This window comes from Cydia strobilella, chromosome 5 (genome assembly GCF_947568885.1).
Source record: "Cydia strobilella chromosome 5, ilCydStro3.1, whole genome shotgun sequence".
Lineage (NCBI taxonomy): Eukaryota > Metazoa > Arthropoda > Insecta > Lepidoptera > Tortricidae > Cydia > Cydia strobilella.
In genome coordinates this window covers 4,713,426-4,738,494 of record NC_086045.1, presented here as the reverse complement: position 1 = coordinate 4,738,494, position 25,069 = coordinate 4,713,426, and the positions used below count along the sequence as shown (strand labels likewise).

General features: G+C 41.1%; 1 protein-coding gene across 3 annotated transcripts; it reads left to right on the top strand.

Moving 5' to 3' along the window:
- The first annotated feature begins 408 nt into the window (after nucleotides 1-408).
- LOC134741371 (calnexin) lies at nucleotides 409-23,500 on the top strand. Of its 3 annotated transcripts, XM_063674129.1 has the most exons (13): nucleotides 409-560; nucleotides 825-938; nucleotides 1,510-1,674; nucleotides 2,887-3,036; nucleotides 6,507-6,715; nucleotides 7,957-8,164; nucleotides 8,559-8,679; nucleotides 9,038-9,174; nucleotides 9,420-9,536; nucleotides 12,703-12,843; nucleotides 17,072-17,194; nucleotides 18,278-18,460; nucleotides 20,356-23,500. In XM_063674129.1, the coding sequence occupies exons 2-13, from the start codon at nucleotides 825-827 to the stop codon at nucleotides 20,428-20,430; spliced, it is 1,743 nt and encodes a 580-aa protein (XP_063530199.1). In that variant the 5' UTR covers nucleotides 409-560; the 3' UTR covers nucleotides 20,431-23,500. The 3 variants fall into 3 exon arrangements, with proteins under 3 accessions (XP_063530199.1, XP_063530200.1, XP_063530201.1); XM_063674130.1 differs by lacking the exon at nucleotides 17,072-17,194; XM_063674131.1 differs by lacking the exons at nucleotides 17,072-17,194; nucleotides 18,278-18,460; nucleotides 20,356-23,500 and adding an exon at nucleotides 13,794-14,015.
- Nucleotides 23,501-25,069: the final 1,569 nt, after the last annotated feature.

Below are 25,069 nucleotides of genomic sequence, written 5' to 3'. Positions count from 1 at the left end.
TCCGGCAGACATAACACGGCAACGAACCAAACACAAGGCATTGACATTTGACATGACAAAATTAAATAGCTCTCAGTATAAATGTCATTGGGACAATGTACGAGAAAGAGAAAGGTAAACGGCAACATATGATGACTCTAATAAGTTAGACAGAATAAAAACATTTGACATGTTCAACTTTGAGTTAACCTGAATTTTATCGGTTTATACTTTTGTTTTTAAATATTTGCGAGGCGTAGGCCGCGTACATTCAACCAGTAAAGTTTTAGACCTACATAATACTATAATAAATAGTGTAGCTAGCATGATAATTGTAATTTAAGTAAATAGTTTATTTAATACCAACGATTATATATTACATTTATAAATATAAATAAACTTTTACATAATTTATATTGAACGCAACGGAAAATTCTCGATCGCTACCGTGACAACTGTTTGTTTTTGATTGGTTGAAAATTTTCACGAAAATCCATCTAGATCTGAAGTTTCTCAGACACAATATCATTGAAAATTAAATGAATATTGACCAATAAATTCAGTTATAAACGTAGAGCAAGGTAAGAAATTACATGTTTCCCGTTAATCTCACCAGAATAAACTTAAAAGTGTCCCCCTGTGGTAAAAGTTATTGAGGATATCCGGTGCTCGTATATTGGGTTAAAGTACGCTCCGCGAAGCGTTATTCCAACTTTTTATAATTAAGTTAACATTTACAGGCGTTGTAATATTGGCGGGAGAGGTGTCGAGGTTCATTTTATTTCATCATTTGTAATCCGACGCGTTGTAAAGGTGTTCATCATTAGTTCAGTTGATCTTTTCAGATGGCTCGATTGACTTGCGAGGTGTGTGTTTTAAGTGCCTTATTGGTGCTAGTGACTTCAGCGGCGAATGTGTATGCCGAGAGCGAAGACTCTAATGATGAAGTCACCGTAGAGGTTAGTTAGCATTTTCATTTACAGGTTATAGCAATCATGCTTTAATAGAGGTGAATGACCTATTTAGTTATCTTTTTAGAAGGATGATAAATATCTGATAAGTTTATTTGATTGAGATCTTACCAATTTTTTATACTTACCAAGAACAACATTTTTAAATTAAAGGAAAAATTGAAAAATGTACACCTCCGACAGGACTCGAACCTGCGACCATTGGTCGCTGGTTCAAAGCCTGCCGGAGGTGTAATTTTTTTCCATTTTACCTTTAATTTAAAAAATTTGAGTATCACACAGACGTTTCTGCTTCATAAAAAAATAATAAGAACACTTTCTCATAAAGGCTTTCATTTTATAAACAAATTCAAAGATAATCATTCTATGACTACCGGTCTGGCCTAGTGGGTAGTGACCCTGCTTGTCAAGCCTGAACCTATTTGTTCCTGAGTCTGCGTGTTTTCTACTTATATAAGTATGTATATCTTTACCTAGCACCCATAGTACAAGCTTTGCTTAGTTTGGGGCTAGGTTGATTTGTGTAAGATGTCCCCTGATATTTATATTTTCTCATCAGGTTGAAGAAGAGGACCAGTATCGTAGCCCATCCATAGATTCAAAAAGCATTTACTTAGCAGAGCATTTTGATGATGAGAGTGCATTTAAGAAAAAATGGGTGAAATCTGAGGCAAAGAAACAGGGTGTTGATGAAAATATTGCTAAATATGATGGTAAATGGGAGGTAAGTCTAATCAATTAAGCATATTACTGGAAATTTGTACACAAGTTAAAATGTAGGTGAAATAGATCTAAAACAAATCTAGAACAGGCACATTTGGTGGAAATAAAATACCTTCACCCCATCTTTTCAGAGATTCTTTTAATACAAGAAGTTCTTCACACACATGCCATTAAGCATAAATAGCATGATTAACATACAAGTTAGCAAAATGGTGGCCAAAGTACTAGCTTTTCGGGATAGGGGTTTTTTTTTTCAATGAAATTGGTCTCAGGGTTAATTATGGAAATGCAAAAAAAGCTGTAATAAAAAATTAATATAATTTATCACAAACTAAACCACTTGTCTTATGCTTTAACATGTTCACTGCCAAGAACCCGCTACGTGGGTTTATTTTGTATTGGAAATGGGGCGGTTGGCACTGAAAGTGTTAAGTGGCCAACTCAAGGCCGTTCATACATTTGGTCAAGCGCAAATAGCGCAATGTATGGCTTTGATTTGCCGCTCGTCGCCCCGAGACTTTAGTGGGATTAGTCTTGTTTCCTCAAGATGGCACTGGTGAATTTTTGCCCTACATTGCGTAATGAAGGGTTAGCAGACCTCCAGGAAAATGCAAGTTCTGTTAAACAGTAAGCACAAGTTAAATGTAACAATCCTAAAAAAGAATAAAATTCAAAACGGCCAAACTTTTTTACTTGTTTATTTGTTTATTAGGATCACCAACAGAAGATACAACCTACATACTAGTATTAACATACAAAAAGGGCACATTTTTTATTGATCCCCCACTTACAGGCAATCACAGCATGCATTATTATATTAATTTAGTCAACTAACATGCTTTACATGCTTTAACTTACATGCTTTTATTTAAAAAAGAAAAAAAAATGCGTCATTTTCAAACAACTCATAGGATAGCATTGTTAGTACTTAAACTATACATATAACTATATATGTTATTGTTGTAACTTTCAATTTGCAAGCTAAATTAGACCCACTTCTTTGGTGTAAGTTGGGTGACGTTGCAATATTATGGTGCCATCAAGTTAATCTGATGATGAACACAGGAGGTGGCCATAGGAACTCTGTGATAAAACAACACAAGCTATTGTGTTTGCGTTTGTTAGAATTATCTTGATGAGTATTAGTTGCCTGTTGAAAGAAAAGTACAGTCAGTGATAAAAAAAGAAATTTTTCTCAAAAATCTTATTCCAGATCCAAGCACCTTCACGCAAGATTCTGCGCGACGACCTGGGTCTTGTGTTGACGACAGAAGCAAAGCATGCTGCCATCTCTGCTCTCCTCGACAGGCCTTTCGAGTTCAAGGACAAACCGCTTATTGTGCAGTATGAAGTTACCATGCAGGTATGGAATGGTTCTAAAAAAACCCGGCCAAGTGCGAGTCGGACTCGCGCACTGAGGGTTCCGTACTTTTCAGTATTTGTTGTTATAGTGGCAACTGAAATACATCATCTGTGAAAATTTCAACTGCCTAGCTATCACGGTTCATGAGATACAGCCTGGTGACAGACAGACAGACAGCGGAGTCTTAGTAATAGGGTCCCGTTTTTACCCTTTGGGTACGGAACCCTATCAAATCATTTTTATTTGCTAGAATACAGTCAAGTGGATGTTGTCAAATAAATCTCGAAGAACAGTGTACATATTCAGCTAGGGGCATGCAAATTTTATATGAAGAAAATAAAACTAATTAGAACAGTGTTTTCCTATAACTGTGACTACTAAGTTACAGCCTTCTACCTATTTCATTTTAGGTTACAGTTTGCTACATAATTTTTCAATCTTTTTTTTTTTTTACACTAGTCACTATTGATTGATTTATTGAAGTAAATAAGATATCATTAGAATAACATTCTGATACGTGTATGTACTTTTGTAAAGGTAACAAATAAAGAAAGAGTTTTCTAGACATGATTCTGCAGAATGACTTTCTATCTCTCATGAGTGAATATTGACAAAGCAGTCTATAAATATATTCTCTTTCTTTTAAGAAAGGGTTCCTTATTCTTGAAATTGTTCCGTTGAATCTTAGGCCGCCCAAGAAGACCCAAGAATTCATACATTTGGTATATATTATATGTTTATATGTATGTTTATTTATTCATTTATATTTTAACAACTGCGTGTGGTGCTACCCGACTTTATAGTAGTGTTAATAAAAATAAAAATTGCGAAGGCGAGTCACCGTCTGCCCGAAATAAAATTGCATACCGTTTTATTAGGCAGGCGTCCGATTTTTTATCGCATAGTTCAGCACCTAGTCCATCGCTTTCACACAATAACCGAGTTCATTTTAGATTCCATCAACTCTCAATAGTCCTTACACCCTGGCGGGTGCTGCCTCTGCGTGCGTCCCATGACACGGGCAAGGGCAGCATCCGCTCGGTGTACCCTTTACATTTCATTAAAATGTCAAAATGGACTCTACGTGTTGGCTTCGGCTCCGCGCACGCTCCCAAAGGTCCAGAACACCATTGTCCCGTGATGGGAAACACATACAAATTGCATCTTCTAAAACTTAATTTTGACATTCGTCGATATGAGGACTGTTAGTTACAACCATATTTCGTTACGACACATTTTTCTTCATATTAATTATTGGTTCTTGTTTTAAAAACCAATTAGTTTGACCGATAGTCGAGCCGTAACTCCCTAATTGGCTTTAGTTAAGCCAGTGTTAGACGCAGTTCAAGGTGCCACTGAGGACAGTGAGAAAGTAAAACCTAGTATTGCATCAGGCTTAATGAACTTACTGTGTCTGATAGTTATATGTATGTATAAATATCCCAAGATTTTTCATTCCATTCTATTGCAATATTTCATAGACTTGTGTATTGACGGTAACGGAATAGAAAGATCGAAAAATGTATTGAAATTTTGGGACACTTTTTCTCCTATTAGGATCAAAAGAGCTCATGATTCTGTGCAGAAATTACATTAAAATTCCCAAGTTGTCACCAGTTTTACAAGTTTGTGGCATAAAAAACTTCTTATTTATTTTCTGCCCAATAAACACAATGTCAGTGGCCTTGCCTTTAAAAACGAAATCACAGCAATAATAAAAAACCGGCTAAGAGAATGCCGGGCCATGCTCAGTGTAGGGTTCCGTAGTTTCCCTTCCGTCACAATAGGCTAAACTGGAGTTATTAGTATAGAAGATAGAACAAAGGGATGAAATGATGCTTGGTGCCTTTCACCCAAGTTAAACAATCTACTTTTCATATCGAATACGAGGAAACCAAATAGACTAGGCAAATTTGCATAATCAGTACTTAATTAAAGTAATAGACGTATCTTTAGAACTTACATACTTTCAATCGGAGACTTTGCGTGTCTAGTCATAATAATCCATAGCGATAAATTGCAATATTTATGAAAAAACACATATTTTAGGAAACTGCAGTAATTTTAAAATGATTTGTTAATTACATAAAGTATAAAAAACTAGCGGGATTGCCTCTTACATTTTAAATTTATTGACTTATACATCGCTGTCAAATTGCAGCTTTCTAGCACTAACGATCACGGAGTAAAGCCTCGGACAGACAGACAGACGGACATGGCGAAACTATATGAGTTCCTAGTTGACTACGGAACCCTGAAAAGGGGATTTAAACAAAAATAACACAAAGATGTTGCAGTCCACGTTTAGAAAACATACTGGCGCGACGCCAAACTGGAAACATTATTCGGAAATGATGACGCTTGTGGTGTGGGTGACTCGTAAATGCGAATAAAGGAAGTTTTATAAACAAAGATTTGCAATATTTTGTTGTCACAAAAAGTCTTTGGCACACCAATGTTTGTAGTAACTAAATGTTTTTCTCATTACATTTTGACTATACATATAAGCATATAAAACACAAAGACAAGAGTTAATAATATTAACATTGTTTTTAAAATCAGGAAATATTTAATAAATCAGGGGGTCGTTTACCCCTAGTAAGGACTATTTTCGACCAGTTTTCAGCCATCCATATACGCTAAAATTGACATACTGACTGACAGACTGGTGAAAATGCAATTTTTTGACGACATTAGACAGTAGGTAGCCATAAGAATCACTACATCTTATAAAACAACGTCCCGCGCCGCGTCTGTCTGTGTGTATGTTCGCGATAAACTCAAAAACTACTGAACAAGTTTTCATGCGGTTTACACCTATCAATAGAGTGATTCTTGAGGAAGGTTTAGGTGTAGATTTAGATTTCATTATTTCACGATAAAAAAAACTAAAATTAGATTTTAAATGATCGTCAAACATTAGGTACATACAAAAAAATATAAAATAAATTAAATTAATTTTCTCTCCCAATAAGGAATAAGGAATATACATTTCCTTTAAGCCGGAGCGGGTCGCTAGTTCTGTGATAAACTTACGCAACCTCATTCTCATTGTTTGGGTTTGTTAGAATCGTCGAAAGAAAACTACAGTGATTTAAGGTTGTATCCAATAGAGGATATTACTGTAATGTTCTGCCACCAGAGTGCAGCACTAGCCTTTTTGGTAAACCATAGAGTAACTTGTACATACTGTACTTTTAACAGGTTTTTGACAAGTTTTCACAGATAATAAAATATGACATTGATGCATCTAGGCGGTTTGTTTACAGAGGACCTACCGGGAAACGCGAATCCGAAATTTCGCTATCTGCCTCTATCGCTCGAATATGCAAGAGTGACAGAGATAACGAAATTTCGATTTTCTTGTTTCGCGATAGACCCTCAGATTGTGGTAGTTGGCGCCCCCTACGCAGAGTTTCGCGTAATATTCCCTATTAACAGTTTTGGTAAAAAAAAAAAAAACATTTCAGGAGGGCCAGAACTGCGGCGGAGCGTACATAAAGCTGCTCTCGCGCGGCGCCAACACCAAGGCGGACCTCCGCAAGTTCTTCGATCAGACGCCCTACACCATCATGTTTGGCCCCGACAAGTGCGGCAACGACAATAAGCTGCACTTCATCTTCAGGCACAAGAACCCCAAGAACGGGACCATTGAGGAGAAACACAGCAAGAAGCCTACGTGAGTTCAATTATTACAGTGATTTAGCACAGAATAAGTAATAGTATTATCATACAGAATGGCCACGCACCGCCCCAACTCGAATTACCTCGCCCCGCGACAGCAGATTGACGGCCGTTTGCCGGCCGCTCAGTAATATTTTTAAGCAACTTACTCACACTATGACGCTTGACGTGTGTACAGACGTGCCATTCACACATAGAAACGCAAGTGATTTTTGATGTATAGCGTGTCCGCCCTGTGGCTATAGCTCGATTTATTTATTTAAACTTTGGTGCTAGGTCAGAATACTGTTAGAATAAAATGGAAAAAAATAATACACAAAACTATATAAACACATACATAAATTATATTATACATATCTATATTATATACTTTTTTAGCATTAGAAAGAAGGTAAGCGATCTTGACGTGTCTTTTATTCAAAATTCACTTTTGAAAAATAAATCACAGCAAATATGTTACAATTATAAATCATATATGATCTTTTACATTCTTTTGCTTTCATAAGTAATATAAACGAATTTTTTAAAAGCGTTTTTCAATAAAAAGGCACTTCAAGATTGTTTACCGTTTTTTCTAATGCTAAAAAAACGAACTATATAACTAATGTCTCCTTTGAAATTTACTATACCTATTTACCTCGTTTTTTTTAGCATTAGAAGAATGGTAAACAATCTTGACGTCATTTTATTGAAAAACGCTTTAAAAAAAAGTTACTATTACTTTCGAAAGCAAAAGAATGTAAATGTAATTGTTACATATTTGCTTTAACTTGTTTGTAAAAAGTGTTTTTCAATAAAAAGGCACGTCAAGATTATTTACCCTTTTTCTAATGCTAAAAAAATGAGGTATATATGATATCAGACATAAAATTACAGACCTGTATAGAAACCGGACCAAACACTTCAGCAAAAACTTGTGACCGAAAGAGAAGTGAAACTAGAGGATAGCATCTCATTTGATTCAGGGAATAATGATTCATTAGACAACAATGCTAACAGTCAGACAACCCTGACTTTGATTGATGATTCTCTCGTTCAGACTTATTGTGTGTTCTCCAGTCTCCTATGATCCATCTGTCTTGCTCGGTGATAAGGGTCAATTTTGATTGGCAAAAAAGTAACAGCGACCATCCTGGTCCATGGACTAAACTGATAGCTCCTCTGTACCAAACATATGCATAAATATAACTATCCCAATATATAGGTAATATTCCCAATCTTCTACTATAATTCCAGCCAACGCCTAGAGGACGTCTACAAGGATAAGGAGCCCCACCTGTACACGCTGGTGGTGCGGCCCGACAACACGTATAGCGTGTTTGTGGATCATAAAGAAGTGAACGCCGGCTCGCTGCTCGAGGACTTCACGCCGCCCGTCAACCCGCCGCAGGAGATCGACGACCCCAACGACAAGAAGCCTGACGACTGGGACGAGAGAGAGAAGGTATTATCACTTAACGAAACCGGCCAAGGGCGAGGCGGACTCGCGCACGAAGGGTTCCGTACCATTACGCAAAAAACGGCAAAAAAATTACGTGTTGCATGGGACTTAAATATTAATTTTATTCTGATTTTAGTATTTGTTGTTATAGCGGCAACAGAAATACATCATCTGTGAAAATTTCAACTGCCTAGCTATCACGGTTCATGAGATACAGCTGGACAGACGGACGGACGGACAGCGGAGTCTCAGTAATAGGGTCCCGTTTTTATCCTTTGGGTACGGAACCGTAAAAAAGAATGCATTTTCAAATGCTATAAATCAAAGCGAAGGTTTTTTGTCGATATGTGTACTTATAGGGTTCCGATGTTAACAATAGCTGTGTGTGTGTTTGCAGATCGTGGACCCGACGGCCACGAAGCCCTCGGACTGGGACGAGTCTGCGCCGGCGCAGCTCGCCGACCCCGCCGCCTCCAAGCCCGCCGGCTGGCTCGACGATCAGCCCGATATGATCCCCGGTTAGTCATTATCACTACTACATTAAGGACGCACGGATCATTTCGAAGATTGACACGCCATTGCCTATCTAAAGTCGTCATCAATAGAACTTGCAAATAAAGTAAACAAATTATGACAGATTTTGTTAGCGTTTGACACATGACCTAACATTTTTATGAAGGTTATTTTCCCTGAAATATTAATAACAGTTATTTCTAAAGCCTGAGAAATTTTCTTTTGGCCGTGCCATGGCGAACCATGTTGTGTACATTTATATACCATAAAACCGAGGTTTTAAGAGTGACCCAGGAGACCAGAACCGTGGCAATAAGATACACGAAAGAGTTAATGAATCCAAATGTTTCGATATTGTTGCAGACCCGGACGCGCAGAAGCCCTCGGACTGGGACGAGGACATGGACGGCGAGTGGGAGGCGCCGCTCGTGGACAACCCGCTGTGCACCGTCGGCTGCGGCACATGGAAACCCCCCATGATCCCTAATCCCGCGTACAAGGTAAGATAAAGCCTTCCGACTGTTTTTGTGTTTTTGACTGAGTTTTACTTCCCATAGAAAATTTCGCGCCTTTTTCTACTGACAAGTTGTGTGTGTTTCAGTATTAAATAAATTTGGACTTCATCGCGTGCACTCGCTTTTATTATCTGTCCTGTTTCGAACGCCGTTTAGTCGTTTTAGTTTAAGTAATGAGTGAAGATCGTGTTAGTCCGCAATGCATAAATGAATAACGTCGATGTTTGCAGGGCATCTGGCGTGCGCCGCTGATCCCCAACCCCAACTACAAGGGGAAGTGGGCGCCGCGCAAGATCCCCAACCCCGACTACTTCCACGACGACCAGCCCTTCCGCATGACTCCCATCGTGAGTACACCCGTGGTATCAACCCCACCCTTGGCTGTACAGTCATCTGGCAGCTGATCCCCAACCCCAACTACAAGGGCAAGTGGGCGCCGTGCAAGATCCCCAACCCCGACTACTTCCACGACGACCAGCCCTTCCGCATGACTCCCATCGTGAGTACACCCGTGGTATCAACCCCACCCTTGGCTGTACAGTCATCTGGCAGCTGATCCCCAACCTCAACTACAAGGGCAAGTGGGCGCCGCGCAAGATCCCCATCCCCGACTACTTCCACGACGACCAGCCCTTCCGCATGACTCCCATCGTGAGTACACCCGTGGTATCAACCCCACCCTTGGCTGTACAGTCATCTGGCAGCTGATCCCCAACCTCAACTACAAGGGCAAGTGGGCGCCGCGCAAGATCCCCAACCCCGACTACTTCCACGACGACCAGCCCTTCCGCATGACTCCCATCGTGAGTACACCCGTGGTATCAACCCCACCCTTTGCTGTACAGTCATCTGGCAGCTGATCCCCAACCCCAACTACAAGGGCAAGTGGGCGCCGCGCAAGATCCCCAACCCCGACTACTTCCACGACGACCAGCCCTTCCGCATGACTCCCATCGTGAGTACACCCGTGGTATCAACCCCACCCTTGGCTGTACAGTCATCTGGCAGCTGATCCCCAACCTCAACTACAAGGGCAAGTGGGCGCCGCGCAAGATCCCCAACCCCGACTACTTCCACGACGACCAGCCCTTCCGCATGACTCCCATCGTGAGTACACCCGTGGTATCAACCCCACCCTTGGCTGTACAGTCATCTGGCAGCTGATCCCCAACCTCAACTACAAGGGCAAGTGGGCGCCGCGCAAGATCCCCAACCCCGACTACTTCCACGACGACCAGCCCTTCCGCATGACTCCCATCGTGAGTACACCCGTGGTATCAACCCCACCCTTTGCTGTACAGTCATCTGGCAGCTGATCCCCAACCCCAACTACAAGGGCAAGTGGGCGCCGCGCAAGATCCCCAACCCCGACTACTTCCACGACGACCAGCCCTTCCGCATGACTCCCATCGTGAGTACACCCGTGGTATCAACCCCACCCTTGGCTGTACAGTCATCTGGCAGCTGATCCCCAACCTCAACTACAAGGGCAAGTGGGCGCCGCGCAAGATCCCCAACCCCGACTACTTCCACGACGACCAGCCCTTCCGCATGACTCCCATCGTGAGTACACCCGTGGTATCAACCCCACCCTTGGCTGTACAGTCATCTGGCAGCTGATCCCCAACCCCAACTACAAGGGCAAGTGGGCGCCGCGCAAGGTCGCCAACCCCGACTACTTCCACGACGACCAGCCCTTCCGCATGACTCCCATCGTAAGTACACCCGTGGTATCAACCCCACCCTTGGCTGTACAGTCATCTGGCAGTTGATCCCCAACCTCAACTACAAGGGCAAGTGGGCGCCGCGCAAGATCCCCAACCCCGACTACTTCCACGACGACCAGCCCTTCCGCATGACTCCCATCGTGAGTACACCCGTGGTATCAACCCCACCCTTGGCTGTACAGTCATCTGGCAGTTGATCCCCAACCTCAACTACAAGGGCAAGTGGGCGCCGCGCAAGATCCCCAACCCCGACTACTTCCACGACGACCAGCCCTTCCGCATGACTCCCATCGTGAGTACACCCGTGGTATCAACCCCACCCTTGGCTGTACAGTCATCTGGCAGTTGATCCCCAACCTCAACTACAAGGGCAAGTGGGCGCCGCGCAAGATCCCCAACCCCGACTACTTCCACGACGACCAGGCCTTCCGCATGACTCCCATCGTGAGTACACCCGTGGTATCAACCCCACCCTTGCTTGTACAGTCATCTGGCAGTTGATCCCCAACCTCAACTACAAGGGCAAGTGGGCGCCGCGCAAGATCCCCAACCCCGACTACTTCCACGACGACCAGCCCTTCCGCATGACTCCCATCGTGAGTACACCCGTGGTATCAACCCCACCCTTGGCTGTACAGTCATCTGGCAGTTGATCCCCAACCTCAACTACAAGGGCAAGTGGGCGCCGCGCAAGATCCCCAACCCCGACTACTTCCACGACGACCAGCCCTTCCGCATGACTCCCATCGTGAGTACACCCGTGGTATCAACCCCACCCTTGGCTGTACAGTCATCTGGCAGCTGATCCCCAACTACAAGGGCAAGTGGGCGCCGTGCAAGATCCCCAACCCCGACTACTTCCACGACGACCAGCCCTTCCGCATGACTCCCATCGTGAGTACACCCGTGGTATCAACCCCACCCTTGGCTGTACAGTCATCTGGCAGTTGATTCCCAACCTCAACTACAAGGGCAAGTGGGCGCCGCGCAAGATCCCCAACCCCGACTACTTCCACGACGACCAGCCCTTCCGCATGACTCCCATCGTGAGTACACCCGTGGTATCAACCCCACCCTTGGCTGTACAGTCATCTGGCAGCTGATCCCCAACTACAAGGGCAAGTGGGCGCCGTGCAAGATCCCCAACCCCGACTACTTCCACGACGACCAGCCCTTCCGCATGACTCCCATCGTGAGTACACCCGTGGTATCAACCCCACCCTTGGCTGTACAGTCATCTGGCAGCTGATCCCCAACCCCAACTACAAGGGCAAGTGGGCGCCGTGCAAGATCCCCAACCCCGACTACTTCCACGACGACCAGCCCTTCCGCATGACTCCCATCGTGAGTACTGCTAAACAAAGTCTAATACCCCGGCCACATATTCGACGAGTGGCATGGGAAGTAGGCAGAGACGTAGTGTGGCCGCTCTAGTCGTCATCGGCCGCCAGCCATACTACCCTGCATACTTCCCTCACTGCTTCCCATACCACTCGTCGAGTGTGTGACCGAAGTATTCGACAATTTCGTCATTTTCGTGGTCCGAATTTGACAGCTAAACGAGATGGCGCTTTACGACTCCTTACAGTATGTGGTAATTTGCCAAACGTTTAAGAATTAAGTGACCAGAAAATATATGCTATAGTACAGCGCAAAGTTTCAGAGCAGTTTAGCTAGTCGTTTTAAAATGAGAGCGTAAGTACGTTTGTATGGAGAACCGAGCTTGCTACGCACTCTTAATGTTCGATATGAATGGGCTACAGTAAAAGTTCTGGTAATGTTGCAGCACGCGGTGGGGTTCGAGCTGTGGTCGATGTCGCCGGCGCTGCTGTTCGACAACCTGCTGGTGGCGGACGACGCGGACGTCGCCGCCGCCTGGGCGAGCCAGACCTTCGACCTCAAGCGGGCCAAGCTCTCCCGGGACTCGGTCAGTAGCATACCACTAACTATGACAACTTTCACTAGCTTCAAGTAAACGTTTTAACTTTAAACATCGACCGAATAGTATTCTTGATAATCTTGATGCTATTAATCGTCCTTATGAACAACTAAGTTTATATACTATTTCAACTATTTGTCTGAATTACAATAAATTGCATACAAAAATTCCGCTCTGGCCATGTGGTCCTCCTGCCTTTGCCCCTCCAATCGGACCACATGTTTTTTTTTCCTATTAGTTCAATTAATCGGACTAGAAGGAATTTTAATTCCGCTTCGTCCTACTGGTCCAACCAAATGAACTCATTTGATCACAGGGACTATTGCCCTAGTCTATATCATTTTTCTCTCTGATTTTAATGTGATTAAATCAATATTGTACAATAAAATATGTCGGTTACGATTAGTCAATCGGAAAAAAAAGTTCATGTGGTCCGTTTGGTAGGACAAAGAGGGCAAAATTCGCCAGTAGCGATAACAAACTGATTAACTATTTTATAAAATTACGATACTTTATCCAAAATATTAAAAGCGATACATAACTTAATTTAAAGCTTCCAATATTAACTACAAGTACTACAACTAAACCGCGAATGTAGTGGGGGAAGTAAGTACAGAAATGTATGGAGCGTTATGCACTTTTGTGACTTTTGTCTCAGGCGACGTGGCTTGGCACGATTGTTGCTTGACTCACAATTAATCAATCTAATATAATGCTTTAATGACTGATTGACGCTATCATGCCGAACAAATTGGCTCGGGCTTTCCTCGCGAGGCAAATGTGCCCACTATAAAATTTACACGATCATGGTGCCGCGCGAGGACGGAGCATTTACTTTGCGCGGCAATCTCGCGATGCGGGTCGCTCTATGTGGACCCGCCTCTCGCCTGAGACTAATGCATACTCACTGCGCTTACTTACCCCACTAATGGCCTCAGACTTCGCTATGGGGCCGCATGATGCGCGTCATGAACTACAGCCCGGGTTACTGGGCGCTGTACGGCGTGTACGTCGCCATCCCCGTCGCCATATACGTCGCCTACCTCGTCAGGACCGCGCGAGAGGCCAGTGCCACTACCCACTATAAGCTAGCACCTTACCTGTATACGACCACCGTCTCGGTCACGTTGAGACGCGAAATATGATTTGTGTGGGTCCACACAGAAAGAGCCGCCTCGCAAGAAAATTGCCGCGTGAGGCAGCTCGGTCGGTGGAGACGTGCCTCGCCCGAGGCAATGCGGCCGCGAGTACGTTTACTTCGTCTACACAAACCGAGCAGCTTCGCGCGGCAATTTCCTCGCGAGGCGGCTCGTTCTGTGTGAACCCGCCTAATGACGTCACGTTGAATTTACCGTCGCTTGAAGATTCAGTAATTGGTATGATGAATAAAGTGTAAAAAAAATCCTGCCCGGAGTGTGATAGTTGATGCTGTTGACCCTGTACGGTACGGCATCATGTTTCGTGATCACTGAATTGTTAAACCGGAACTTTTGATAACCAGCGTTACCGTTACCGCATTATGTTCGTAGCCGTACTGCGCTATTTATATTATCTGTCTAATTCGATGCATGAAGATAAAACTTTACTGATAAAATTAGCGTGACTTTAATCAAGGGTCATATTTTGTGCCTCAACGGAATGACTTAAACCATCAAGTTGGATTATGGTAGCCACAAACCAACTGACGATGGTCATTATGCCACCTCTTTCATTTTTGCATGGTCATAGCAAGTGTGAAGGTAATAGCGTTATAATCTCAGTCGTTGGTTGATAGTGTGTCTGCTATAGCTTATTTGAAGGTGGATTATATATATGCTCGGTTCATATTCAGGTGGTTTCGCTAGGTACATAGCGGGAAACATTGCTACGATGTGGAGTATTGAAAGAGCTAGACTGCCACAAATTTGGCAAAAAATTGATTGGGAAATGTTTTGAGTGTTAATATGCTACGCACCACTTAATTTAAAATCCTTATTTCTACTCAGAAACACCAGTAGTTTCGATCCTATTAAGCAGAATAAAAGTGTCCTAAGACTTGTTTTCATTCAGTTACAATTTTTCCTAGACTTTGTATTACGGTAACACTAACCGAATGAAAGGTACGAAAAATGTATGGAAATATTGGGACGCTTCTCAAAAAACTGGTGTGTATATCGGCGGCCTATCGTAATATCCACCGGCTCATGAAATTTCTAGTCATAACGTGAAATTGTCGCGTTCCCTGAGTCGACGGAGCCCCGTATTTATGGACAGTTTGCCCTACTTATCTATTGGTCTAATGTGACTATCATGAATCTAGTATAACTGGATCGGTCATGAGGGGTGGGGGAAAATGACCGAACGGGATAGTCTTATGTATCTTTCAGTAGGAGTAGCAGAGAAAGCGCTGTTATTGTTTGTCCTTGTCATAGTTTCACTTTTCCACCGCTGCCACAACCGAGGTTGTGGCAAACAAATAAGTACGTGACATGTCATGTTTGTTCGTTGCTTGTTTAATTATCGTTGTTTTGTATGAAATTGTGCTTTCTCTTATGAAATATAGTGATGGTTAGCATCTTGAATGCTTGAACTATGATAAAATACTGGTGAATTGTTCTGTAATCGGCTGTAATAGCTGCTCTGAGCAAAAATATGAGATCATAACCTTTCACACGTAAGTACGGTATTTTACACCTTCCTCCTAACGCAATATGTGAGAATAACATCGTAAAATTACGTTACACTCAAAGCAATGTAGAATCAAACGATTTCAATAAAAATATCACAATTATTTACGCAAATTAACAAAACATTACTTGTAAAATTATCCGCCCAAATTACGTAGGTAGGTAGGAGTCTGAGGTCAGCCATTTTTAAACTTCTTCTTAATTTAGCTGCATAACAATCATGTTAGGGATACCAGATGAAAATATCATAATTTTATGGGTAATTTTGACCTCGAAGATTTTTCGTACTTCTAATTCCAAAAAATAAATAAACAAATGTTGTGAAGATTAAATGTGGTGTACATTAATTGGTGTGATTGCGATTTGTGATTTCTTTAAATTAAAACCCATAATACATTTTATATACTAAACATGTTTAGTTTTGTACCACCTGCGCGAATTATAGGAGGTATTTCATTGTTTATACGCCTAAAAAGAACGGCCCATTGACATTTTATTTAACATTTTTTTAATACCGTCAAACAAGCTAACTTTGCCTCCAGGGTAATCGCCCCAACGTGATATCAAATATTGGGGTAATTTTTACCAATATGGTATCCCCACGTTTATGACGTCATCTATGTCTATCCCTTACGGGCGCACGCGTATAGCTGGTCTATGTAATGCTAGGTCTATGGTGACTATGTACCTTCAAATCATTACACAAGAACTATACGATCGGGCGGATATTACGACCGGCCGTTGACATGTATAAGTTGAAATATTAGGTCCTTACCTATGAAATTGGCGCTTAGTATGGAGAACTTTATGAAAACTGTGATTTTCATACATTGAATTTTGCGGATTATTCAGCAATGTCAAATTCAAACTAAACAAAATTTTATTAGGAATATTGAAAACTTTTAAGCTACGTAACACATATCTTAATTAAGTACATAAAAATACTTAGCATCATAAAACTACTATCTTTTGCCCGCGACTTCGTCTGCGTGGAGTTAGTAATTTGGGTAGCTTATTTTTTTATCCAATCTGCATTTTATCGATTCCCCATACAAACTTCCACCCCCCTTTTCACCCCCTTAACGTATGATTTCTGGGATAAAAACTACCCTATGTCCTTCCCCGGGACTCAAACTATCTCTATACCAAATTTAAACTACTTAAATCTGTTCAGCGGTTTAAGCGTGAAGAGGTAACAAACTGTCAGACACACTTTCGCATTTATAAAATTATAGTATGGATACGTAATTGAAACATTTGAACCGGCAGCACATGAAAAGGGTGGTTTTCAAGCTTTAATTTGAAACACAAAATAAAAAATAAAAACCTATTATTTGTATTTAAAACATTTGTTACATAGTCTACTATTGGAATTAAAAAATGATTTGGAAGTTGCAATTGAAATGACTAAATTACGTAAAAAATACTATCTGTGAAAAAAAACGCCAATTTGATACGTAATAATGACCTAATAAAACGTGTAATACACCAGTACTCGTAGTATGAGGTAGATAGTCCTGCGTAGTACCGCTAGTGTCCCGCACCCGCAGGAGTCGGTGGCGGAGCGCGCGCTGCAGTACCTGGCCGCCAACCCGTGGCTGTACGCCGTCCTAGTGCTGGCCGCCTTCCTCGTGGTCGCCACCGTCGCCTACTGCTGCTGCACAGACTCCAAGGTCAGGCAGAACATAGATACAACTATAAATAGATACTGCACGTGGTGGATCACGGATTTTGGTGGGGGAGGGGCTAGAACGAAGAGTGTAGGTTTAAGAGTCCGCAGCAAGCTCGGTTCTCCATACAAACATAATACATGTATTGCATTTCCGGTTCGTATTTGTCATGCTACTTCAGTCAACTTCAGTACTTTCTGTACGGAGACTGACTGAAATAGCAAGAAACGCTCGTACGTTTCTGTGAAAATACGATGGAAAATAATTATGCGCTACATCTGTACGCTCTCATTTTAAAACTACTAGCTACATTGCTCTGAAACTTTGTACTTACAACAGGATAAGGATCTATGCCTGTAATTTGTTTATGTAGCTTCAAATACCATAATTTAAAAAAAATACAGCGAATTTAAGGTTTTCATACAAAACTTGTTTTTGCTCTGTTTAGTTTGTTTTATAAGCCGGAGCTATATAAACTAACTACAGGCATGTATGTGCAAAGTTTAATTACAATCCAACACGTAGTTTTAAAATGAGAACGAAACTCCGTCTGTATGCGATATTGAAATTCGGCCGAGCTAGCTGCGGACTCTTAAGTAGAGACCCTAAATTTTTTCACGCAGGGACTTAGATGCTTTTTGGGGGACTTGAGCCCTTAAGCCACCCCCCTAAATCCGCTACTGAATCGGATTCAAATTCTGGCTTCAGAAAATACATATAACTTCAACACTCTGCCTTCAGAATCTTCAGATACTCAAAGGCAGTCTTTTTAGAATATTGTGTTCACAGAAGACTGTTTTTTTTAAATATCCGACGGCAATATGTAAACGACATTATAATTCAGTGCATACTAGTTATTCAGATTTTATTTTGGAGGAAAAAAAGTACCACTGCTTTTTTGAGGTTATATAACTTTTAATCTCCCATTCACACTTATAAAAGTATGAGATTTTGAAAGTAGGCAAGCCGAGCCATCTTAGGCGCAAGTACTTTACGAGATTCGTGGGAAACCTAATCTGTACAATTTAGGACATATATGTCAGAAGCTGAAGCTGATATAGTATTTAACAGTATGATATAACCCAGGGTTCGGAGGAGCTGAAGAAGACGGACGGCGTGACGGAGGACGACCCGCACGACGAGCCCGCGCCTGCGCACCAGCCGCGCCGCAAGACCGCGCTCGACGCCGAGCCCGACCACGAACCCGAGCACGAACCCGAGCACGAGCACGAGCAACAAGACCAGCCCGAACCCGAGCAAGTTGCTGAGGTAAACACGAGGGACAGACATTGACTGGTGGGGGGAACAGAACAGACAGAACGTTTTTATTCCCCACCCTAAATTTAGTATGGTTTATGGTGGGCAACCAATAACCCGACCAATCATTTTGTCGCATTGCGTATGTTCTGTCCCTCACGGACGCACGCGTATATCTCATCTATAGGATCCTTACCATCTATCCATCACCTCAACTACTAGACGGACACATAACACAATCGAGGTCCCCACACATGAGCTCTCTCTTATTAATTTAGTATGGCAACGCGACCGCTTACTTCAGTTGCGTCCGTTTTGGTTACCCACTGCATTTAGTGACAGATAATGGGCCAACATGGACTAGCGAAGAGTTTAGAATTTTTTGTAAAATTACAGGGGTAAAACAGAGCTACAGCCCACCATACTACCCACCGACTAACGGTCTGGCCGAGCGCTTTGAGTCTTTTAAGTCGCCAGTGATAAAAATCGGTGAAAGTGGTCGTACACCTGAATATGCCTGTAATTTATTTTTCTTTGACTACCGCAATTCAATACACAAAGTGACTGGCCAAAGTCCGTTATATTATAAAAGCGAAAGTGTGTCTGTCTGTCTGTTACCTCTTCACGCATAAACCGCTGAACGGATTTAGTTGAAATTTGATATACAGATAGTTTGAGTCCCGGGAGAGACTTTTTATCCCCTCAAGGGGGTGGAAATTTGTATGGGGAATCAATAACTGCTAAACCGATTTAGATGAAACCTGGTATGGGGATAGTTTAAGCTGTGGGGAAGGATACAAAATAATTTTTATCCCTGAAATCATCCCTTAAGGGTGTTAAAAATGGGGTGGAAATTTATAGAGTGGACCAATTGGGGGGTGAAAAAGGATATGGATTTAAAAGCAGATTTGTTTAAAAATTACGGTACCCAAATTACTAATTCCACGCAGACGAAGTGGGCAAAAGCTAGTAGGGAAATAGTTCTGTCTGAAACCTACATGACTAAGTACCACGTGGTGACCTTTACGGCTCCCACGAGTTGGCATTTGACATTTACGTTAGCAACTGCGTGAACTCTATCGCATTCCCTCTATCGCACCAATCCGTCAATGCGAGCGAGATGGACTATGATCGAATTTACGCAGTCGCTAACGTAAACGTCAAGTGTCAACTCGTCGTACGGCTTATCTTATCTTATAGTTTCGGGGGCCCTTTCGGATACACTTCGACCCATAGGGATCTTTTGTGCAGTTACCCCCTAGAAAGGATCCGTCCGCTACTCAAGAGCCTTCCCCTCCATCTCCATATGCCGGATGATGGACCTTATGGCTAGCTTTTTGAATTCCTTTGGTACCAGGTAGCCTGTTCCAAAGTCCTTCATTCTTTGTCTGGCGAGGGCGTGACATTCACACATAAGGTGTTCTATTGTCTCTTCCTCTTCGCCACACATACGACAATCGGTGTTGTCAGCGTGCCCCATCTTGGCCAGGATTCCCTTGACCCCGTAATGGCCAGTAAACACCCCCGTTATTATTTGGAGTTGCCGTTTGCTAAGTTTCCAAAGCTTTTTGCTCCAACCAGAGTCCTACCCCTTGTATAAAGAGCTTTGAGTGCTTTAGACCCGTCAGACTGTCCCATTCTTCCTGGTGTTTGGTCTTAGTAAGGTCTTTGATAGCCGTTGTGATGGTTCCCTGTGAGAGCCCCACGAATGGTTCCGGACCTATAAGGTTGTTTGCAGATCCAGCTCTGGCAAGTTCATCTGCATTTTCATTGCCCATGAAGTCGTACGGCTACTCGTGCTCTTTGTAAACGCTTCATAATGCGGTGCCTGTGTGGTCAGTGCAACTGTTCACTAATTATTTTACTTCATGGATGGTTATTTTATTTCTCTTATTTATTGTCCACAGCCACAGATAACACCTCTAGTGGACACAGACGGCGCCGGTGACGGCCAGCGGAAACGGAAACCGCGCAAGGAGTGAGCGAGACGGAGAAACACTGACGGGTTGCAATCCGAATCTTATCGATCGAGCAAAACCGGTTGTAAGACTATTAAAGTATTAACCAGTTTCTTTCTTTATTGAGACCGAGTTTTACATATTAATTAATATTTTGCCTTCTAAAAAGGTCTTTACTCATAACCGAAACAAATTTCGGTTAAATGTATTTCTTCCAGTAATCAGTATTAGGGCCGAACGTATATTTAAGAGCTGACACAAAAATATTCCGTGGGATTAATAACCGGTTTTTCTCGACCAAGCGTTTGCAATCTCTAGTCCAGCCGGGCTAGCACATGATTGGCGCGACGGTATCTCGCGGCGAGATAGATAGACTACCCGTCCCTCTTTAATTAACATAGAAAAAGACGGGTAGTCTATCTCGCCGCGAGATACTGTCGCGCCAATCATGTGCTAGGCCTACTGTTTAGTTCAATGGTTTAAGCATGCTAAAAAAACGAGGTATAGGAGGAAAAAGGTCCAAAGTTATTAATAGTTTCGTATTACAGCTACCCCACACATCCCCATTTTAAGTAAATATATGGCAATTGTATCAATGTCGCAAATTATTATGCATTGAAATGGTTAAAAAGTTAGGCAAGGAAATACATACCGGAGAAATGGGCTATTAATAATAGGGTTGGCAACTGTCAAAGGTTTTTATAGATGGCGACAGCATAGGCTCCCCCTGTTCCTAGTTTTGTTCTTTGCGATTTGGCTTGAAGGGCTTGCATCTGGATCATAAAATTTGATGCTATTCATAGGATTGACAGGGAAACCTATACCAGTTCCATCTGTAGACAGCTTCGACCGGCCAACCCCATCAACGCTCTCAATCGAATGAGACCAGTATCCTTGCTCACTGAACTGCGCTCGATCTACCAAAGAAAATATTTCGATGACCCAATATTACAGGGTTCTATGTTTCACTTTTATCGAACTGAAATTTGAACTTTATCATAGTGACATTGTCGAATTTCAACTATCTTGAAAATGTAACCTAGAACCCTGTAATATTGGAGCAGCGATTTGACATTACCCTTTAGAACGAATGCTACTAATATAGTTGTAATAGGGTATTTGACTGTGTTTATAATAAATTATTTTACACCATGCATGGAAGCACCAGAAGATTAATAAAAAAACTATTTTTACCTTTTGGACGCCAATGACGGATATATCGGCACCGCAGGTCCAACGCCAAAGACGGATTAATCGGTCAAAGACCACAGAGCAACATAGACCTACGTGCATGCGCATAAAGTTCAATTTCAATTTTTTGACACTTCGGTGACGTGGCGTCCGAGTGATTTTTGTGTTTGACACGGCGTCGAAAAGGTTAAAACTCGTATAAAACTATAAAGCGTAGGTAATTTGATTGTGACGAAACATGCTAGTTTTTTCATATAAATTCCATAGTAGCAAAATCGTTTTGACAGTTCCTAAAAAGAAACTGATTTGACAAATAGTCAAATACCCTATTAATTATCCTATAAATAAAGGGACGATCGTATTCGGACTTTCACTTAGTACCAAGGAATATAATGTTATTTATATACTACTATTAAAATTACTAAACTACGTCATGTAGCGTATTAATGAACACTTATATCTTTGGTGGTTGATGCAAAATATAAAACATTTTACTATGGTATTAGGTATTTGATTTTGAATTGGGTCACTTTCGGTCTGAAGGTATGAATTTGTTTTTGTTATTTTGTGAACAATATTGATCGGACTAAAAGTATTAGTTTGTTTTGTATGTGTTACTAGATTTACGAATCGATATGTATAGCTCCAGTATACAATGAAGATGTTTACATTTGTTTAATTTAATGAAACTAAAGAGAATTTTAGGTGATTTATTACATGTAACGATAGGGTAATAACAAGTTTTTTCTCATTATTGTATGACTATGTGAACCTTGTTAATATATTTAAAACATCTTCATTTGTTACCTAATGCATTTCTATGCTATGATTTATTTTAATGTTGAATTAGAATTTCATATAATCTTGTGTTTAAAATCACATTTAGATATCCATTTATCCTTACACTGTTGTTTTCTATTGAGTGTGAGTTACACTAATTGAGTTGAGTGTGTGTATATGTGATGCATACTGTAACTAATTAGTTAAAAATATTATAAATACACCATTTCACATGTTATAAGAAAAATACCTGTATATTCTAATATATATTCATTTTTTGTACTATTAGGTCATGCTCATAGGTTATAGCGTATATATAAACATTGTAAAATGGTATGTACAAAAATAAACTTGTATTTTTGTACATAAGTACAAGTATAATAAGTATTGTGTGTTAGCAAGTAAATCCTTCTACTGTTTGTGACATAGTTTTGTCTCAGTAATCGACTGTGATTTCCGTTCATATTATTGTGATCTGGGTGTGAACAGTAAACAAGTGAACAGGGGTGAACGATTTGACACGCTCCTCCTACGGATTATATATGTATATAAACCTACACATGGCAAATCGGTGCGATGCGCAGTGCACCCCTGAGCTGTTTTTTAAGCTATATTAAATGCTTATTTCATCCAGATTGTATTTATTCCTCAGCGTAAATTTGTGAAACTAGCACATTACTTGACTTAATTCTCTATACTTTCAATGTTGCCGCCGCTTAAAAGGCATTTTTCAGACTTGTAATGACAATAATTATTGTATAACAAAAACTTCCCTTTGTAGAGTTGACGTCAAAGATATGTTTACACTTTTGCACCTTACTCCTTTCTAATAAGGTGAAAAATGTAAACTACACAAATTTTTGAAATTACAGCTCTCAAAATTAACTTAGTGGCGAACATAAATTCTGAAACAGTTTTTTGTCAATAGATTTTTCACTTTTTTATTCCTTCACTAGCTTTTCTTACTTCTACAGCTTTTACTTGTAATGGAATTGAGCATGATCCTATATGTGTCATTGTTGGTTACCGTGAGATGCATTTCATTAGTCCGTACGAGCGTGTGTGTGATAGGATGCTATTGGACTGTAATTTACATTAATAATAATATATTTAATTATTTGTATGTGATAGTTTTATTTTATCTTACATGATGATTTTGTTATGCTATACCATACTCTGGGATTGAGAGTTGAATATCTCATACGGTTTCTGGTCACACAACTACTTTGAATATGGGGCCAAACTCAAATGACAAAATCATTCTATAACTAACCCTTAACCCTTTTCCAGGCCGCACCAATCTGCAGGGTTTTCCCATTAAAAAAACAATTATATTCCGTTTAATCCAGTCTTGATGATTCATTTGAAGGACTTTTCTTCAAATTTCCAGAAAGTTCAGTCTAATTTGAACCTTAAATCGGAATGTTAAAGTTGAAATTCTATTGGCGCGTATGTGGTCGATAAATCGTACTATGCCCGTAAAGGATTCACGCCAAGCAAAAGGCATAGGACGGAAACGCCATTACGCCCATTACATAATAGTAATTTATGTGAATGATACCTATAAAATGCGGGTGCGACTTTATGAAACGAACGAAGTAGTTTCATAATAGGATCACACGAGTGTTTTAAGCCTAATTATGTAGGTACAGTTACATTCACTGTTTATCATTAAAATGTGCGATCAATGTTAATATTAGCTTCGCTTATTTATATTTCTGTGTTTGGAAATTCGGTCAAAATGGGGTTGGCCGGTCGAAGTATTTAGAAGATGGCGCCAGCATAGCTTGCCCACATCCCTAGAATTGTCAACTTTGGTGTTTTTTAATGGAATTTTATGCTCTGGATGCCAGCCCTTTATGCCAAATCTCATAGAAAAAGGCGCAAACTATGATGGCGCCATCTATGCAAACCTTTAACAGTTGCCAACCCGTTTCCCGTAAAAACACAAACTTTCTTAAAACACAAATACCCAGTAAAAATAATCATTTATGTACTTAAACACTTAAAAATAATTCTAATACACGTACTTGATCAAATGTGTTTGGAATGCTTCTAATTCAATTTCAAGTATATACTGTTACAGAGTGCCAAGTACCAACTTGACTAGAAAGACTTCAAAACGCACAATTGGTATTTTTAACCGCTTTTACAAGTTCAAAAACACAATGAAAATATAATAAAGCCGTATCGTCGAAGAAAATGAAATGCTTTGTAATTATAGGCGTACCTAACTAAACCTAAAAGTAGGTAACTAAACAAACATTTATTAGATTCATTGTCATTACCACTTATGTCCGCAAAGTATGCGTAATGCGTAATCCGTTTATTGAAACGCCTGATGAAATGCTCCAAGCTAAGTTTCATGAGTTTGGTATTAGGTATTACTATCATAAAAAGGTAAAGCGCTTGTTTTTGACATATTCAGGCGACCAGCTGACGTTCTTTCCACCGCTATAAAACCGGCTGACGATTTTTTTAAATTCACAATAGCATCTAAAATCTAAACTATCATCTGACAAAGTATCAAACGGGCTAAATTTTTGTTTGTTTTTACGTGCTTCGGTGGCTGCCATTCCTCAACCCACCAACGGAACGGCAGCTGATGTCCACGAGGGTTCATTATACAATTTATACATAGCCGTTAACTAGAACCACTATACTATACGAGTTATCGACCAGGAGGCGATGG